This window comes from Dipodomys merriami, unplaced genomic scaffold, assembly GCF_024711535.1.
Source record: "Dipodomys merriami isolate MVZ:Mamm:240054 unplaced genomic scaffold, mDipMer1.0.p SCAF_11, whole genome shotgun sequence".
Lineage (NCBI taxonomy): Eukaryota > Metazoa > Chordata > Mammalia > Rodentia > Heteromyidae > Dipodomys > Dipodomys merriami.
This window is the reverse complement of record NW_027202382.1, coordinates 29586272-29607225: the sequence shown is the minus strand read 5'-3', so window position 1 is coordinate 29607225 and position 20954 is coordinate 29586272. Positions and strand designations below refer to the sequence as shown.

Here is a 20954-nt window from a genome sequence, read left to right as displayed (position 1 = left end):
TGAAGCACACGGAGCCTGGGCCAGCCCCACTGTTGGCAGGCACGTAGGGAGAGGCGGGCCACACAGGAGACAAAGACGAGCTGTGAAGAAATTCCATAATCTCTGGAGTGGCACCATCCCAGGCTCCACAGCTTCCACTCTGCCACTTCCTACAGCAAGGCACCTGATGTCAAGGAACCTAGGCACTGATGTCAGTCTGGGTAAGAGACAACGTGTATGTTATTGATCTTGTCACTCTGCTCTTACAGTATGCTTCTAGGGTTAACATGGACTTGAAAATAATCAAGTTCAGTGTGTTACCAGTACACTAACACAATAGAGAGGCTAGAAACAGATGTAAAGGTGTGGTGAAGATGGCATTCCAAATCAAGGAGCAAAGGACAGATCAGTCAACTATTGAGGTTATAGCAAGGAGCTCACCATTTGGGGGAAGAAAAAATAAGTCTGATGCCTATACCTTTAAATATATCCAGATGGAAAAAACCTTTCAATAGAGGCATAGTATATATAAAATAAAAGAAATATAAATGAACATTGTATACCTTCTTTTTTCTGTTTCCAGTGACTTTATATTATAAACAAATAGCTGCCCACTTGGGCACATTGCCATGTGGTGTAGGGGTACAAGCATTTCCAGTATCTATCGAAGTCCAGGTTGATTTGTTAGGTTGCAGGTAAGTTTAACTTTTCTTCTTTTACTAGGTTAAATCATTTCTAAGTGCTGCTAAATATTCACTCTGTAGTGTAACTAGCCTCTAGAAGTTTGTCATGCTACAAAATAAAACTCTATAGCCAGCGAACAACTTCCCTTTCCCCCCTCCTTCATCCCTGGAGAATCACCCTGTAGTGGAACCTACAGAATGAGTCCTTCCATGTCCTCAAGGCTCATCCACAGGGTAGCACGATTTCTTTTTGTAAAAGGCTGAGTAATATTCCATATGGCTATGCTATACTTCGTTTATCCATTTTTACCTCAATGTACCTTCCAGTGGCTTCCATCTTTAGCTACTTGGAATAGAGCTGCTCTGGGCATGAATGCACAAACAACTCTTTTGAGATCTTGTTTCAGATTCTTTATTTATGCTATGAGATTACGGGGTATAACTTCATTTTTTTTTGGAGGAACTACTATTTTATTTTCCTACTACCAGCTACTTCAAACAGTTGTGTGCCAATTTCTCCATATTTTCTGTGAGGTTTCTTGTGTTCTTTTGGTGTGTGTGTGCATGCGTGCATGTGTGTGTATGTATGTACACGTGCGCGCGCACCAGTCCTAGGGCCTGGGTGCTATACCCTTGGCTTTTTTGCTCAAGGCTAGTGTTTACCACTTGAGCCACAGCTCTACTTCTGACTTTTCGGTGCTTAATTGGGGAGAAGAGTCTCATGAACATTTCTACTGAGGCTGATTTTGAACCATGCTCCTCAGATCTCAGCCTCCTGAGTAACTAGGATTTTTTTTTAATTCAGGTGAGAGATGACCATCTAATTGTGGTTTCGAGCTGCATTTCTCTAATGGTTTATGACATTGAGCCTCATCTGGTGATATTGAGCATCATACTGAGCATCTGCTCGTAGACCATTCATGTCTTTCTTTAGAGAATTGTTTGCTCCAACCCTTTGCTCATTTTTCAATTGAAGTGTGCTTTTGGCAATGTGTACATCTTCATACAATCTGGAAAAATAAACCAAAACACTTTAATTTTTGAGATAACTGCAAGCACCCCAAACAATGGATTTGGATATTCTCTATCATACACACATATACACATACACACAAACACACACACACACAAACACACACACAACTTAGAAATATTTTCCACCATTCTGTAGGGTTTACTATGAGATCCTAATGTTAAGAAGTGGTTGTTTTTGGTTTTTCAGGGGGACGTTTTTGGCTGTGCTAGGATTCGAACTCAAGTTCTCCCTCTTGGTAGGTTAGGCACACCACTGCTTGAGCCATATCCCAGCCCTCTATGTTTTCTCTTTCAAATAGTCTTACTTTTTGCCTAGGCTAGACTGGATCATTATCCTCCTATTTACACTTCCCATGTATCTGGAATAACAAGCACATACCACCTTGCCAGTTTTTTTTAATTGGAGGGTGGGTCTCACAAACATTTTACCCACGGCTGACTTCCAATGGCAATCTTCCCTATCTCAGCCTTCTGAGTAGTTAGGATTACAAAAGTGAATTATTGGGCACAGCTCTTCTTGTTGCTGCTTTTGCTTTGTTTTTTTTGGGGGGGGGGATTTGTATTGTTGTTCTTTTGAGGGTCTTACCATGTAGCCTAGACTGGCCTCAAACTCATAATCTTCTTGTCTTGGCATTTTCAGTGTTGAGTTTGTGTTAGCATCACACCCAGCTCTGAATCTGAACACACACACACACACACACACACACACACACACACACACGAATTCAAAACACTAAAATTTAAATATTTTTAAAAGTAAACATTTAACCACCACCATTACCAAATAACGTTAAGCTTAAAAACATGAAAGTATGGAACAAAAAATAATTAAAGACTAAATAACTGAAAGTCAATATCACAAAATCTAAAGCACTTTAAAGGTGTGTGTGTGTGTGTGTGTGTGTGTGTGTGTGTGTGTGTGTGTGTGTAAATACTGCAATAGAAAAATCGGCCACATGACTGAACAGGCAACTCACAAAAGAACAAACACAAATGGTTTATAAACTATGCCATCAGATAGTCAACTCAAACCGTCAAAGGCTAGGACTATGGATAGTACAAGGTAAAGCCCAAGATGTATAAAATGAGCACTTGCAATCTCCTGGGACAAAGGCACCCTGACACTGTATTCCAGAGCAGGGGTGGGGGTCTAGATATCAGGCAAGTGCTGTGTACATGAAGAATGTAAACCTTGAGACCCACCTATTGGCTTTCCTGAGTGCTGTAAACAGATTCCCATACAAGTCAGAGATGCTAGGTATAAAACAATATTGTTCGTAGAATAGACTAAAAAAATCAGAGATGACCAAAATCCAAGAGGACACTGGAGTTGGAGACACACACACACACACACACACACTGGAAAGGCAATGTTGTAAAAAAAAAATAATAATACAAAGGAGAGGGTAACAATGTGGAACAAGAAATGTACTCATTACCTTACTCATGTAACTGTAACCCCTCTGTACAGCATCTTTACAATAAAATAAAATTTTAAAAAGAACAATAAAGATGTATATGCACTAAGGATGAAAGATACCTGAGTGTAAAAAGGAAAAAGAAAGCCAGCTACTAAACAGCAATGTGGAATATAATCCCATTTGTTTAAAAGTGTAATCATATATGCTTAAATATGTAGAAACAACTTGAATAATTATCATCAAAATAGGAACAGTGGTTATCTCAGGATCTGGATGGCTTTTGTTTGCTTGTTTAAAAAATAATCGTCCTACTTTTCAGAACTGCTTGAATGTTTTTTAACATCATAAAAAATAATGTATTTTCACTTGAAAAAAGATAGACACAGGGATGCAACTCTTGGAAAGACATCACAGTCAGAAACCAAATTGAAGCCTGTCTACTTAGAAAAAGCACAGGACAGAAAAGCCAGAAAACCCTGAGTTCAAGTCCTGGTTCCAACCCTAACTACTTGACCTTGGGAAAGTTAGTGGCTGACTCATACACCTTGCTTTCCTTCCTGTAAAACAGAGATACCATTAAATCTGTGCGATGGAATTCTTGTGAGTATTAAGAGCCTTATAGTGAGTAAATCTCAATTGATACCATTCTCTGTCCCTTTGAGCTCATTACTGAAAGTCTCTAACAGATGCACATGGGGTATGTGAGGTACCCAAGATGTGTTAGGAGACTTGACTAGATTAGATGGCTGGACAGCTGATGCACAGTCATACAGGAGATCAGAACTTCTGAAGGATGAAGATAGATAGATGGAGAGATAAATAAACAGCTAGACAGACAGACAGACTGGTGGATGAACAGTAGTGTGGCAGCCTGTATTTTCCCAAAAATGGCCACACCCATAGTCTCCCATGCTGCGCATGATGCTGACTTTGGCTGACACTGCACATTCCCTCACAATACCCACCCTGTTAGAGCCTCAAGATGATATGGAAGTACAAATGGGTATGAAGCCTCCATGATGGAGGCCCAAATCACCATCGGAGGCACAGATACCCAAGGAGGCTCAGCTTCAGACCCTAGCAATAGTAAGAGTGGAGAAGCCCCCAGTCACCACAGGTCCTTGACTGCAGACACTCTGAGCTACAACCCACTGCCTCTAACCCCAAGCAGCTACTAGAAGCTGAGGGATCAATCATAAGTGATTCGGGTTGTTTTTAAGCCACCGACTCTGGGGGTAACTTGTTACAGAGCCACACAGATATAACACAAAGAATAAGTTGAGTGTATGTAGCAGGAAGTGGGGCGAATACTGGCCAGAGCTCTGCATGTGTAGCTCTGGGGTTGATACCACCTGGCACTAGATACCCAGCCTCATCCAGGGCTCTTGGTCCTCCCAGCTCCCATTCTCTGACTGCCCTCCAGCTTCTGAACAAACTAACAGCCCACAAGCTCTAAGACCATCTTGTCTAAGCCCTTATTAGACAGGAGAGGAAACGGAGGGAAAGACTTACCCAGAACTGGAGATCAGGATCCTCGCCTAGAAGCCCAGGGCTGGTTCTCCCCCACAGCTCTGGGGCTCCTGATGTCCCTGGGGTCCAGTCCTGACTACACTTCCCACTGTTGTGACTGCCCTAATGGGGCATCAGGCAATCTGCAGTCCTGGATGGGACATGCCAGCACTCTTGGCTGCAAGTGTACCTTACATCTGTCTGGGCATAAATTTGCATTCTGAATCCAGGAGGCCCCAGTTCCAAGTATGTCAAACGTAATTAATTACAGCAAACCTTCTGCAACTGTTTTCAAACTCGGCATTAAAGGCTTTGTGCTGGGGGCTGGGGGGCGGGGGTGCACACACCCCCTTCCAGTCTGCTAAAGTAAGTGGGGAGCTGGGGATGACAGCCAGGGAGCCCTGGCTCCAAGCTGTGTGGACAGGGGAGAAGAGAGCTTCTGCACAGAGCGCATTCTGATTCAAGACACATCACTGCAAAGGTGAGAACTGAGTTCAAGTTCACTTAGTCACCAACTCCACATCCCACATAGGTTAGTTCCTGACGGTATGATGGGACAAGATCTTACAATTCGAAGTCACTGCAATATAGAGTCACCTAAATTTTAATCCAACTGCCACTTAACCAGCTATGTAACTTTGTCTGGCTCCTTTCACCAGAGTCTCAAATTCTTCACACACACATACACACATACATACACACACACAAACACACATATGTGCATAATTTATATATAGTATATATGTATATATACATATATATTTTTTGGTCAGTCATGGGGCCTGAACTCTGGGCCTGGGCGCTTCTCTCAGCTCTTCAGCTCAAGGCTAGCACTCTACCACTTGAGCCACAATGCCACTTCCAGCTTTTTCTGCTTAGGTGGTGCTGAGGAATCAAACCCAGGGCTTCATGCATGCAAAGCAAGCACTCTACACTGAGCCACCTTCCAAGCCGGCCCTTTTTTTAAGGAAAGTACAGTGGATCACACTTGTAATCCTAGCTCAGGATGTTTAGATCTGTATGACTGAGAGTCAAAGCCAATCTAGGCAGATACTCGACAAATATGCAATGATTGTACTTTAGGGAAGAAAAATTCCATCTTGCTAGAAGAAACCCTAGGTCTTGTTGGCACAGGCCGAAATTTTCTTAATAGAGACCCAGAAACACAACAAATCAAAGAAAGGTTGGACAAATGGGATTGCATGAAATTGCAGAGCTTCTGCATGGCAAAGGACATAGCTAGCAAGATCAATAGAAAGCCCACGGATTGGGAGAAGATCTTCACTAGCCATACAACGGACAAGGGTCTCATATCTAAAATATACTTGGAACTCAAAAAATTAAATCCCCCAACAACAAATCCTCAAAGAAACAACTGCCCAATAAATAAGTGGACTAAAGACTTTTTAAAGAGAAATTTCTCTGAAGAGGAAAGAAGAATGGCCAATAGACACATGAAGAAATGCTCAACCTCCCTAGCCATAAAAGAAATACAAATCAAAACAATGTTGAGATACCACCTCACTCCAGTTAGAATGGCTAAAATCAAGAACTCTAATAACAACAGATGCTGGAGAGGATGTGGACAGAAGGGAACCTTACTGCATTGCTGGTAGGAGTGTAAACTTGTTCAACCACTTTGGAAAGCAGTATGGAGGTTCCTCAAAAGACTCCACATAGAGCTCCCCTATGACCCAACAATCCCACTTCTGGGCATTTACCCAAATGTTTACAAACAAGACCATACTAAAGCTACCAGCACGACTATGTTTATTGCAGCTTTATTTACTATAGGTAAGATATGGAACCAACCCAGATGCCCCTCAGTAGATGAATGGATCAAGAAAATGTGGTATCTATACACAATGGAATTCTATGCCTCCATCAGAAAGAATGACATTGCCCCATTTGTTAGGAAATGGAAAGGCTTGGAAAAAATTATATTAAGTGAAGTAAGCCAGGCCCAAAGAAACATAGGTCCCATGGTTTCCCTTATTTGCAATATCTAGTATATGTATGAGTCAAGCAGAAAAGGTCAGATAAGGTGATGTTTGGGAAATTAACCCTAAGATATGTATTCAAATGTTTTTTTTCTTTCATGTGATTGTTTCTAACACATTTATAGGATTATTTCTTTGTTGCTTTCTATGTCCCTCCCCCACAGTATAACCCCTGCTTTCACTGTATTTGATATCGGTATAATTTGTGGAGGGGAAGGGGAAAAACAAATTGTTTAATAGGGATACAGGTGGACCCATTGCAACAATGAGATGTACAGTCGTTATGTCGAAAACGAACTTTACAACTTTGGTGCGGGAGAGGGAGAGGTGGGGAGGATTGGGTGGGGGATGGGGGGAGGAGGGGAGGATGGGAAGGGATGGGAAGGGGAAACAAAGGAGGAGGCTACAATGCTTGATAAGAAATGTACTCATTATCTTGCCCATGTAATTGTAACCCCTCTGTACAGTATTTTCACAATAAAAAAATTCCATCTTGCAAAACATAAGTAAGAGCTGGGCACTGGCAGCTTATCCCTGTAATCCTAGCTACTCAGGAGGGTGAGATCTGAGAATCAAGGTTTGAAGCCAGCCCATGCAGGAAAGTCTGTGAGACTCTTATCTCTAATTAAGCACCAAAAAGCCAGAAGTGGAGGTATAGCTCAAGGGGTACAGCTCTAGCCTTGAGCAATAAAACCTCAGGGACAGCGGGCAGGCCCTGAATTCAGGCCCCAGGACCAACTACAGAAGTAAATAGAAATGCCAAAAATGTCAGTTTTTTGATAGAGTTTCTGATTTAAAAGCAAAAGTGTGTAAGAATGAGTTTCCAACATGTGGCTTATCTCCTTCAGAGTACTGAGAGCAGATGTGCTGGGCTGAGAAGTTGTACACAGCACAGCTCTTCCTGCCAGCTCTGCCCCGAGAGAAGTCACTTTGCCCTCTGAAGCAGCCTGTCCTCCGAATCTTCTAGAAGCCTTGTTTCCCAAGTGCTGACAGGGAGAACACAGGAGACTCAACAATAGTCTAACTCTCGGTCTCCCCTTGCCCTTCCCCCATCCGACCCCAACTCAGAGCCTCCCCATGCCTTACTTAGGTATCTATGCCTCCCCAGCTCTCCAGCATACCCTCATTCACAAATATCAGAACGACTAAACAGGCTTTGGAATTTCTGGGCAGGAAGGAATGTGGTCAGGGGGTTTCCTTTGCAATTTGTGTTCTACTGGTTTTGTTGGATTCACTTTCTTCTAGAGTGCTTTAAAACTAATGCTTTAAGCCAAATGGGAAACATTTAACTTTTCTCCTTGAATTACTTATCCACACCTCTCTTTCTCCCTCAGTGTGTCTCCTCACCAATTCCCACTATTTCCCTCTATTTTCACCACGTGTTACGCTGGAGCCCACCATCTTCATCATCATCATCATCATCATCATCATCATCATCATCATCATCATCATCTCCATCATCACCATCCTCAGTCTCCTGCCATCCCTCAGGGCACTGATAAAGCTGCTAGGTGACTCTAGGCAAGCCACTCTGCCTCTCTTAGTACAGGCAGGGGCAGGCTGGCTTAGATCTTCACTACCCAATAGAAATAGTAGGCTAGCTCCACATCTCAAAATTCCTAGTGGCTGTATTGACTTTTTTTTAAATTTAAAGTAAAAAGAAACTGGTGAAATGAATCCTCATAGTGTGTCTTACTTAAACCAATATAATAAAATAGTAATAAACATTCAAACATCAGAACTGGTATCTGTTAGAGGTTGGTTTTTTTCTGTGCCCCTCTTCCTTCAAAAATCCCACAAGCACTGAGTGGTTAGTCAGGTTTTATCTGCCAATAGCCACACAGAGCTAGTAGCTTCCAGAATGGACTGGTGGGCAGAGGCTTGGATAAACTCCAGCAGGCTTTTTGCTCTAAACTCCTCAGATAAAAAGAGCAGCCTCCCTCTCAGGAACTTCTACCCCAGGCTAGCAGCACCCAGGGGATGGCTTCCCTTCCCAGAGGCCTCATTTCAGGCCAGTTTCAGTTTTATTTGAGATCAGTTTCACTTTCTGCTTTTCCAGCATCCATTATAAGAAACACCCACATAAACATGCTTAAATTTTTATAGTTATTTTTCCCAGTTGATGAAATTTAAAATAAATAAATAAATTCCCCAGCATGCAAGTCTGTCTTCATCTATTCTCTTCGGGCATTCCAAGTGCTTGGATTATGTTCACTTGGCTTTGCAAACTATGAGCCCAAAATCAATCGAGATACAAATTCCCTGCACGATTTTCATCCAACTCAAATTCCCACTCTCACACCCCCACTTTTTTTTGAGGGGGGAAAAAAACAAAAAACACTGGGCCAAAATGACAATTTGTAGGGCAGGATTGGATGCAATGAGGATGAGCAGCTCCTCAGGCACACGGTTTTGGAAAGGACACAGCAGTGCCTTTGCCAACACAGCTTCTGACTTTGCACAGGAAAAGCAGACTGCAGGCCAAGGACTTGCTGAGAAGCCGGAGCCCCCTCCACGCTACAGGAGTCATTTCACCTCATGACAGCAGCCCCGCCCCCGACCCAAGCAAGCACACAGTGGACCCCTAGGAATCACAGATTGGACCTCCAAACAGCAGGGGGGCAGGGGGAGGAGTTTCTATCACTACAGGGTGGGCAGATTCCCGTTTGCTACAGCTGACTGGTGAGAGCCAGGCATCACCTGACTCCATTTATTCTTTTTAGCTTATAGGAAGCCCATTTTGCTTTGTCAGCCAAAATATTTATATCATTTTTTTCTGTCGACTCAATACTGTCCTCACCTCTGCTTCCCTCCTTCCTTTTTTAAGCGTGTGTGTGTGTGTGTGTGTGTGTGTGTGTGTGTGTGTGTGGTGTGTGTGTGTGTATGCAAGCGCTGTCACCAACATTCTGCTCCAGGTGTTGGCTGTTCATGGAGCATTCTAGACCCTTTTACTTGTGGGGAAGCCTGATAGGATGCAAGATTGGAACATCCTTCTGCTTAAGCAATCAGCCAGGGAAAGCTGAGTGGGGACGGAGTGCCCGGGCCTCCCTGGGTGGGGCCAGTCACATGAAAGCTTCGGACTGAATGAAGCACACACACCTTAGGAAAAATCCTAGAATTCCAAACATTTTGTGTATGCCAGTACTGGGGCATGAACTTAGGGCCTGAGTGTTGCTCCTGAGCTTTTTCTACTCAAAGCTAGCACTCTACCACTTGAGCCACAGCTCCACTTTCAGCTTTTGTGCTGGTTAACTGGAGACAAGAGTCTCACAGACTTCTCGGTCCAGTCTGGCTTCAAACCACGATCCTCAGGTCTACTCAGATCTGAGTAGCCAGGATTACAGGTGGCAGCCATCAGTTCCAGGCAAGCTTTGAACCCTAGACTAGTAAGACTATACAACATTCAAGGAGATAAGCAAGGGATTCACCTTGAAGGCATCTCTCTGTGACTGTCGGTTTATACAGACTGACCCAACATGGCACCAATAATCAGCAATCAATACTAGTTACAAAAATTAATGCGAACCAAAATAAAATCACCCAATTTACACAGCTTCAGAGTTCAAACAATGTTTTGTATGTGTTTCTTGTTTAACTGTAGTGAAGATTCTGTCTGGCCCATTTCCCAGAGTAGAAATGAAGACTCAAAAGGACTAAGAACTCCACTGTGGTCTCTGAGTGTGTGTAAACATTAAACTTGGTACAAACCCAGGTCACCATGGAGGAACCCCAGGACCTGCCTTGGTCATCCACATTGCAAGGACTAGACACCCCTCCAGTCACAGCCAACCCTTCCCACCTCCAGCATCACCCCTGGTGAGGCAGAGAAGCAGGTCAGGCAGCCCAGCTTTGATGACAGCCCCAAGGGTATCTAATTATAACAAGGAAGGGAGGAGCCAGGACATCTCACTATTTTTCAAGACCAAATTAACTTTAATCCCTTTTGACACCATGTATGTGCATGTAGCAGGAAAACTACTGGTGGGTAAATTAAGAAGTCTGAGGTTTTTAATCCCACCTCTCTGCCTACGCTGAGGTTTAGAGCAAGTCACTTCACCTTCTCTCCACAGGCCTCAGTTTCTCTGTTTGTGTGTTGTGGGTGGGGAAAGAATAACTAGAGCAGGAAGAACAAACTGGCTTCATGTCTCATGCTGAACTCAACTGACTGTTGGCATCACACTGACAAGCACTTAGAGGCTACTGGCCAGAGTTAATTGGAAAGAATGCCATGATTGATTAGTGATGTCTGCCACAGGCATGAAAATGGAAAATGGCAGCATATATGTTATCTGCTTACCATCCCTAAAAGAGATGATACACAAATAACACCCTATAAGTAGAAAGGCCTTACAGAGTTACAAAGCTTTTTTTTCTTCTTTTTTGGTCGGTCATGGGGCTTAAACTCTGGGCCTGAGCACTGTCCCTGAGCTCTTCAGCTCAAGGTGAATGCTCTACCACTTGAGCCAGAGTGACACTTCCAGTTTTCAGGTGGTTTACTGGAGATAAGAGTCTCACAGACATCCCTGCCCGGCTAGCTTTGAACTGTGATGCTTAAATCTCAGCCTCCTGAATAGCTAGGATTACAGGCATGAGCCACCAGCACCCAGCTTACAAAGCTTTTTTTTTCCTTCCATGTCTCACAATCCTGTGCAGTACCATATCACCAGCATCATCATCATTATCACCAGCATTATCATCCCACATTACCCGTAAGAAAGATAAGGTGCAGAAAAATGAAATGCTGGCAAAGACCACAAAATGAGTAAGTGGTAGAGCTGAGAGGGGAACCAAGACTGTCTCTCTAACTCCCATTTGTTCTTTCTGCCCTTGGAACTATCACCCTAGAATTCAGCCATTGGACTAAGGGTGTGGACAAAAGGGATCACCACTTTCAAGGCTTCAACCTTTCTCGCTAGCTATTTGCTCTGGAGTTCCATGCTCTTCTTCCCCAAAGAAGTCTTAACTCACTACACAGGGTGAATGCTAAATTGAGACCAAGCAAAAGAAGAGGGGCAGGAGAAACAGGTTGGAGGCATGGTTCCACTGGTAAAGTGCCAGCCAATGAACAAGAGTATCACGTACCAAGTTTGAATCCCAGTCTAGGAGCAAAGACAAAACAAAAGACAGCAGAGTTTGGACCTCCCTCGGGTCACAGTATATCCTACATGGAGCATGACACCCTACTTTCCCAATTACTTTGACGGTGAGATATACCCTCAATTTTATTACCGCTTTCTGAGATGAAAATAAAAGTGGGAGAAATTGCTAAAGGAACTCGCCTATTGAAAGGCACAATCCATTCAAGAAATATGAAACCATGGAGAGGTGAATGCCGAGGACAAATGGTCTGCCAGAAGCTGGGATTATCATACTCATTTGTTGAACTGGACCCCAAAGTGTTTAAAAACAAAGATGATAATTTATTTAAAACATGAAGGAAAAAAATTGTGCGAATAAACAATGTTTTCTCCCATAAAATTATCTATCAACCACAATCTAACCAAAGATGGGGACCAATCACACATTTACCAAGTTCAAGTTTAAAGGGGACCTGTATCTGGTGTTAGGCAAATAGTACCCATGGGGTCCAGTTCCTCCACTCATGTGCTTAGGATGCTCTCCTCAAAAACCCAGGGCACTGCAGATGCTCCCACCTCCTTGGAAAAGCCATGTCCTTCTCCTTCCTGGCAGGTCAGTCATCTGATTATAACCTTGGTCAATTCATGCTGACCATGCTCATCTGATGGTCACTATGAGATCTACTGGCACTTCATCTATACTTAAAAAAAAATTATGTGCAGAATATTATGAAGAGTGGTCAGTGAAACTTTTTTTTTTAATTCCCAAGATATATGCAGTCGAAAGAAACATTTTCCCACCCAAGAACTCTGTGTGGATTTACTATTTCCAAGGAAGCCATGGGTTTCAGAGCCAGCTGTAAGAAAAAGTGGCTTATGGCTCCCTTAAGAAGACACTGGCTTTGACCAAAACGCTAAGCCCAAACTGATCATCCGCTCTTCACCGGCCTCAAATTTGACTGAACTACTTTTCAAAAAGTCAAACTAAAAGTCATCCAATAGTTATTGAGTTACTACTTTCTGTGTGTCAGATCTTAAAATACGTAAGCCTTGATCTCTACCCTCAAGGAAGTCACCAGTTGGCTGGAGAAATAGAAACACAAATCCACCAGCTGTGGTCCTCTGGAGTTCCAGAGGTTGAGAGGTTGAGGAAGAACTGGGTGAGAGGTAGGGCGGGGGGAAGTGCTGGGGGATATTAGGTGTATCTAGGAAGAGGAAGCCCAGGTCAGCCAGAGGGCTTCCCAATTCTCTAGGGACTAACAGGAATGAGAGAGTATCAGAGGAGTTAGAACATTCCTAGTATGAGAGCCTTGAAAAGAGTTTCAATTCAAGTCTCATCCTAATCCATTTTAAAACAAGAGGGAAAGTCGGAGGCCGGTGGCTCCCGCCTATAATCCTAGCTACTGAGGAATCTGAGATTGGAGGATCACAGTTCAAAGTCAGCCCAGACAGAAAAGTCTATGAGACTCTTATTTCCAATAAACTACCAGACAACCGGAAGTGGCGCTGTGGCTCAAGTGGTAGAGTGCTTGCCTTAAGCTGAAGAGCGCAGGGATAGCGCCCAAGCCCAGAGTTCAAGCCCCACGACCAACAACAACAACAAAAAAAGCAAGAGGGAAAGGGCATTGAAAGTGGGGTGGGATGGGGGAGGGGTACCATCTCTCCATGGCCTAACTGCCCACTAAAGGTAAGTCACTAAGTATCCAGAAGTACCCAAAGTAGTGTTGGTACCACTCAGTCTCCCCAGATGGGAGACCCACAGGCCACTGGGTCAAGGGTCAACTAAACAAATGATGACCAGCTTTAGGACCTCTGCCATTCTGGTGTTTCACACATGCCCTTTCAATTAATCATAAAATAGCCCCATCCTCTCAGCCCTACACTCCCCCGCACCCTACCCCCATCCAAATGTAAAAGCAGTGGTTTCAAAACCAGCAGTGACTTGGCCAAAGTAACACAAAGCCAGCCACACCACAAGGTTGGATTTCCTAGTTGGTCTGGCTGACCTTAAATCCATCGTTCCATTTTGCCAACTGGGTGAAGTCAGAAAATTTCTGTGTTTTCAAAGTTTTCAATTAGGAAATGGATTTCTTCCGGGGGAGGGGGTATCTTTTCCCCCCTGAGCTCCTCCCTCCCCTCAAGACTCCCCTAGGTCCTGGCCACCTGCTGTCTGTTTATATCTTCATCCCTCTTGCAGACAACACTTTATTTAGAATCCATATCCCATCACCGCCCTTCTCAACTTCCACAGCAAACGGAATAGGCCATGACTTTCAGCTTTTGAGCATGTGGCTCAACCCTGGCCCAAGATTGCTTTGGGCCACGTAGAAGGAGCTGCATGGATGAGCCAGGATCATCAGAGAGGCTAAAATACTAAATTGACATAAAACATGGAAACCAAAAGAATGGAAAGATGACTGAATGAAATGAGTCTGGCCCTGAACTGTCCAATATGATAATACAGGAAAGGGCAGTTCACCGCAGGAAACAGGCTGGTCAAAACTGAAACACAGTAAAGGAGGAAGATGTCTATGGACTTTAAAGACTTAATCCCAAACTCTCCCCACCCCACCCCACCTCAAAAAAAAGAGTGTAAAATGTGACATTAGTAATCGTTTACACTGATGGCATGTTGAAATGGCAATACCGTTAAATATACTGGGTTTATTCTTGCTAAAATCAACATTATCTCTTTGTATTCTTTAATATACCACTAGAAGATTTTAAATTATATAGGCAGCTTGAATTTGTGGTTCAAATTTTCTTTCTATTGGAGTGCACTGGTCTGACACATTTAAAAGATGAAGAGACCAGGACAGCAATTCTGAAGTTGTTTAAGAAAAATCATTCACACCAGAAACTTTCCTCTGGCAGCTAGAAAGGAAAGTAGAGAATCAAAGTAACTGTGACAGCCAGACAGGAATAATCTCATCCATACCTTCCATCTCCTCACCAGCAAAAGGCCAGAGTAGTACCCTGCCAACAGGCACAGTCTACCCAGTGTCCAGTACAGTGTGTCCAGTACACCCAGGACAGCCAGCTGAGGTTCCTGTCTGAACCCCCACTCAGCTGAGATTTCATTCACAGCTGACTCCCGAGGCCGCGCAAACAAAAATCAAAATAGGTGATCCAAGACACTCACCCTGGTCTATGAGAAAAATCAAATTCAAGCAATAAAGTAGTGCAGGGTGCCCCAACAGATCATGGGGGGAAGGAAGGGGAGAAGGAAGGATCATCTAGTCCAGCAACTTTCAAACACTTTACTACAAACGACCTATCTCACACGGTACAAGTACACAACTGCACGTATACATGGAACATGTGTACTGTTTCTGTCCACTTTTTCCTGGATGCTGGATGTGATTTACCAAGCTGCCTTCACAGCCCATCAATGGACCTGGCTGGAGGGCCAGCCTGGCAATGGTAAGAGGAGAGCTCTTGATTTCCACTGCTGGTTGATCACCACCCCTTTTTCGCCAGAATGTGGGGCTCTACAAGCCTTTTCAACGCCATGGTCCAGGGAGCTTGCTAGAACCAGCTAACATCAGGGATGAAACCAATTTATTACTAGCCTTGATCTGACCCCAAGGTCTCATTTTACAAAAATAATCATCATTTCCTGAGGCTCTGCGAGGGGGAAAAAAAAAAAGTTCTCTGTCCAAGGTCACACAGTTAAGACCTTGGGATGACTAGGGCTCCTGAGTACCCACAAAGCCACCTTACATCATTAGAGACAAGAGAGAGAACTGACATAAAACATGAGAAGATCATGGAAAACACTAAAATTCTCCTTAGGATCGTGAAAAGTCAGCTTGTCCATCTACCGCCATGGAACAGGGCAAGGAAGTCCCTGTCACCCACCAAGAAGATGTAAGGACGCTGAGTGGAAGCCTCTTGCCAAGAGCTGTGTCAAAGGTAGAGAAGAAAAGTGTAGCTGACACTGGAGGAGTTTAAAACTGTTTCTCAAAGGAAAACAAGCTATGGACTATTTAGCTACTAAGCGTAGCAAGCGGTCAGCCTTACACTGACTGATCAAGCCATCTTTGTGGCTTTCCTGTCAAAGTAAGAACTCTTATTCCAGTTGTGTAGGCTGAAAGTAGAAGTAAAGTCCAAAGTCAAGCTATAAAAAGCTGGCTCATGAAATTTCAAATCTTATTAGAAAAAAAATTTAATTAAAAAAATCTCCTTAGGCAGAAAAGTAAAACATTAACTAATAAGAGTCTCCACTGTGAAACTGAGCATAAATAATCTTTGACCAAAATAATTCAGGCCATCATCAAATTACCACCCCTCAAGTCTCATTTGCCCAATCTTTTGCCCAATATTGTAAGAGACTTTGGGTTCATACAAATTAGCTCCTCTACGTATTTCTGGTGACGCTTTTATCTGAAAGAGGAGGGAAGAGAGCAAAGGCTCAGGTGAAACCTCCATCCAGAGACAGCAATGAAAACAAAAGGAGAAAAGTGGGTGAATGGAATCATTCTATCTCATGTACATATGTGAAAATGCAACCAGGTAAACGGAGGTTGGGAGAGATGCGGGGGAGAATGATGAAAGAGATGACATTAATCAAAATGCATTCTACTCACAAACTGACATGTTGAGCAGAAACCCTTGTACAACTACTTAAAGATAATGCCAAGTAAAATAAAATAATTAAAAAGAAACAAAAGAAAAGTAGCCCCACCCCCAACAGGACCATCATGCCCTTCCATTTCCTTTACAATAAACATGACAAGAATAACCAATTCTGCAAGGGGAGTGGGGGAGACAGGTCTCCAGAAACAGAAATGATGTTCAATTTCAAGCCCTGAGTTCTTCTCAAACCATAGACAACAGGACAAAATTTTAACACAATAGAACGAAGAATTCTGAGTTGTGTGTCAGTAAATTCCAGGCCACACAAAGAGACATGCTGCAATATTTTTATTCCTTGTACCAGAAATAACCTGTTATCTGCAACCCTGACTTTTGCTCAGCTGCCTCTACCCCCATCCAACTATCCCATGTTCAGTCCTTCATCACTGCTAAACTTGAGCCTACTACCTCATGGGTCCTCTAGAGCCCCTTGGAAATTATAAATTCCTTGACCGTCCTAGGCTTCGGCCTAAATAATTTAACAGGAAAAAAAATTTTAATTATGCTACTAAAAAAAAAAAAAACCTCATTCCATATATGTCAGAATGTAGCCAGTCAGCCCTGAAGGATTTCGTTACTAAAAAAATAAAATAAAATAAAATCTCCCAAATGCAATGAAAGATGGGGACCGTCAAAACTGTGCCATTATCAAATCTATTTCATAGAACTGGTATCCCTTTAGAAACTCAATTTCCATAAATCAGGACTGGGAAGCTATGGACCAAGACCAAGACTGAGCACAGGGGGTCTGGGGGCTTCCATCCTGGTACAAAATGCCCACCCATTATCTTACCATCCCTTGTCCCACAGAATCTACCCAGAAAATACTACCAATATTCTCCTTTGGAGACAAAAAAAAAAAAAAAAAAAGAACTTTTTCTTTTTTTAAATGGTTCGAAATCCCCAGCAATTTCAATCAGACCCTAATTTCTCACAAATTGCCCTTGCTCTTTGGATAGAAACCTCACTTTCAGCTGTCAAATTTCAATTCAGTGTGTGTCTTCCAAAAATTTTTATTTTGCTTTTTTTTGTTTCATCTTTGTTTGATTCATTTTAAGGCCAAAAATTCCACATGAAATATTGTCTCTACACATGCATTTATATTCCAAAGGGTTGGGCTTTTGTTTGTGTTTTGATTCGATTTTTTCCTTTTAAAAAATAATAAATTGTGCTGCTAGAATCAGCTGAATTGGTTTCTCATCCCATTTCTTCAGCAAAATGTTCTACCAGGAAAGATGGTTAAAAAAAAAATCAGAATTTTTAGCTCTCTTCTCTTTCCTCCTTTCATCTTTTTTCTTGTTAGGTCAGTAAAATTTGTGCTTTTTTTTTTTCTTCTTTTTTTTTTTTGGATCATACTTCCTCCACCCCCACCCCACACACACACACAAAAAAAATGATACAGGCTAATAAATTTTCTTCTCGCTTTCAAAATAAAAAAAAATTTCTCCTGAAAAATACCAAATGTTAATAAATTACCAACCCCACATCACAATCAAAGAGGCCTTGAAACCAATCTGAATTCTTAAAAATCATCATCATAATGATAAAATTTTCAAACTGGAAAAGTGAAAAAGACAGAAAAGGGGAATTTTTCTTCCTTACCAAGGATTTTTCAAACCTATCTTCATCAATTGATTCTGTTGCTTGTCATAAAAAAAAAATGGGCTTCGGTGAGCCCACTGTTAGTTTTCTCATAGTAATGTTAATTATGCATATCTTATTTTAATGGCGGTCTCCCCTACAAATCTGTGGGCTCCTCAATTTGTATAATATATAAATTGTCAATTTTTTTCTTCGATACTGAATATGGCCTAAAGAATATTCCTGACATTTTCTGGGAGAAAAAAAAAACCAACAACAAAAAAGAAATGCCTAGACCTTTCAGGAAACAAAATCAGAAAACAGTCATAATTATTACATCAAAACAAAAAAATAAATTCACACACAAAACCCTATCAATACAGAAAAAAAAGAAAGACAGGATTTCACTCCAACTTTTTCAGTTTCTAGTTTTTCTTTAGAATCTTACATTTAAATGTAAAATGCAAATACAAAATTAAAAAAAAAAAACACCCTACAATTTCTGGGTGTGTCCAAAGCCAACATTTTAAGGTCTATTTTCTCTTTTAAATCCTTCCTCCTTGGAAATGGAAAAACTTTAAATATTGCCAAATGGTAAAATTAGACATTTTTTTTTGCCCACTAAGCTAACCAACTTCCAAATTGCAATGAAGTACAATTTCTAATTGCTTCATAAAGCCAATTCTCCCAGTTTTCCCTGAAGTCCACAACTTCTCTCCTTTCCTCATTCCAATTAGTTTTTTTTTTCTTTTCTGAAACTAAAATGAGTCGGGGAGCCAAACTGACTTTGCTTTTGGGGGGGGGGGGCTTTTCAAGCCTTGTCTCCTTCCAAGATCTGAATTCATTCAAATTCCAGTATAATTTTCATTTACATATCATTGGGGTTTGCCTTCAGAAATAAAAATTATTTCCAGGACCCTGCAAAGCTCAAAGTGAAAATTTTCACACCAAAAATAAAGGAGGGTGGGAAAAGAATTCTTGACCCCTTTCATTGCCCTGCAGGGCAAACTTTTGAAAAAATAAGAAATAAAAAAAAATATTTCAATTTTAATTTCTTTTTTTTATTTACAAAATAGTATCCTCTAGGTGGCGTCGTTTTAATGGGAAAAAACTACCGTTTGAAGAAAAATTAGAAAAAAAAATTGAGAAAAAGGAAATATGGCCTAAAAAAAAAAAAAAAGATTGTTGCAAAGATGGGGGGCTTGGGAGGGGGGATCTCTCAGGGAGGGGGCTCAGCGGGGGCCTGGACGCAGAGACGGCCAGGGGTGGGGGAATCGCAAATTTGGGGGGGAGGAGGGAAGAGCTGGAAGGGGTTACATTTTTGCAAAATGTGAATTGTCCAAACTGAAATGGCTGCTCTGTTCTCTCGCTGCTTTGTTTTCTGGGCTCCAGTCCGAGCCCGGGGCTTCAGGGGGCGCCGGGTGAGGGGGTCCCCCCAAGATCCTCCCTCCTCACCGCCCCCTCCCTCCTCCCACCCCGCAGCTCCCGGTGGCACGGGGTAGGGGGGGGGCTTCCCCGAACCCCGGACCCTCTCGTTTGTGCCCACAAAAAGCCCCCACGAACGTGCCGGGCACTTTGCATCCCACCGAGCCGGCGCTCTCCGGCGGGCCCCCCCGGCCCCCCCGGGGGTCTCCCCCTGCGCCCCCGGCCCCGCGCGCCGAGCTGCCCCCGGCCCCCCGCGTACCTGCGGAGCCGCCGCGCCGCCCGGCTGGCTCATGGGTCCGAGCGGGAGGAGGCGGCCCGGCGCGTCTGCTGCTCCGGGCCGGGCTGCGCCGCGCCGCGCGCACAATGCCCGAGCCGCCGCCGTCGCCGCCGCCGCCGCCGCTGCCGCCGCCGCCGCCGCCGCCGCCGCCGCTCCCTCCTCCGCCCGCCCCGCTCGGGCCCGGGAGGTGGGGGGGGGGCGGGGGCCAGGGGCGCGCAGCCCCCACCCCGGCCCGCGCCGCCGCCCAGCCGCCCCTCGCGGGCGGACGCCCCCCCCCGCGCCCCGCGCCGCCCCCTCCCCCCCCCCCCCCCCCCGCAACGGGCCTCGGCCTCGGCCTGCGCTGCACACAAAGCCGCTGGACCTCCCGAGGAGGGGCAGGGGCCCCCCAAAAACTTTTCCGCGCCCGTGTGTCCCCCCACCCCAGCCCCCTCAGAAATGCCATTTGCCCCTTGAGGTGGGGGCAGGGGGGGAAGTTTGGGGAGATATTGGATGGGACGCAAAGGGTTAAGGGGGACTGTTTTACCCCCTCCCCACCCACCCCCAAAATAAAATCAGATTGCTCTTTTTAAATAAAAGTTTTGAAGAGAGGCCTTATGGAGGAAGGGGACCCCTGCTCTACCTCCACCCAGGAAATGGTACCTTTGAAGAAGGGGGTCCTCCTTCCCACCAGAGGGGTTCAGGGGACTCTTTCTAGCCCCCCTCGCCTGGCAAGACCGATTTTAAAAATAAATATTTGAGGAGCGGCTTGTATGTGAAGCAACTATTTTTACCTACCCCTGCCAAAGAATTTTTTTAATCATTTATTTTTTTCAAAAGCTTGGAAAATTGGCTCTATTAGAACAGTAGAGGTTGAAGGTTAATGAGAGGTCAGCCCCTCCTCCCATTACTACCAATCCTGTGGATTTAGAAAAGAACAAATTTTTAAAACTACTAAGATGGAGGGCTATTTTTTTCCCAACATCCTAACTAAATCTTATTTATTTATTTATTTATTTTTAGGAACTCCTTCCTATGACTTTGGGAGATTTTTAAAGGTTGGGTTTTTTGGTTTGTTTTTCCTGTTCTCCCACCTCCCTGAAAAACTTTTTTTTTTCTTTTTGAAATTGAAAGTGTGAAGGCCTTGCCCAACAAGGAGATGAGTGATTGCTGCGTTCTTCATACATCTCCAATTTTAGAATAAAAAGTTAAAGAATTGTCATCTACAAGATGAAATGAACCAACAATCTATCTTCATTCCTCCCCAAGAGAAACTATGAAGGCAGCTTTTCAAAAAATAACAATATTGGAAACGAAGTATAACAGGTGCCTTTATTCTGCCCCATATTTAA

General features: G+C 43.5%; 1 protein-coding gene across 10 annotated transcripts in view; it reads right to left on the bottom strand.

The window, feature by feature from the left end:
• Positions 1–19752, bottom strand: part of Znf618 (zinc finger protein 618) — a 155371-nt gene extending 135619 nt beyond the window's left edge. For 9 of the 10 annotated variants that reach the window (XM_070012075.1, XM_070012065.1, XM_070012066.1 and 6 more), the window contains exon 1: positions 19609–19676. In XM_070012075.1, coding sequence (XP_069868176.1) covers positions 19609–19641 — 33 coding nt within the window. In that variant the 5' untranslated portion in view covers positions 19642–19676. Of the gene's footprint in view, positions 1–19608 lie in introns of all 10 variants that reach the window. The other variant, XM_070012101.1, reaches the window with a different exon arrangement.
• Between the last annotated feature and the right edge of the window lie 1202 nt (positions 19753–20954).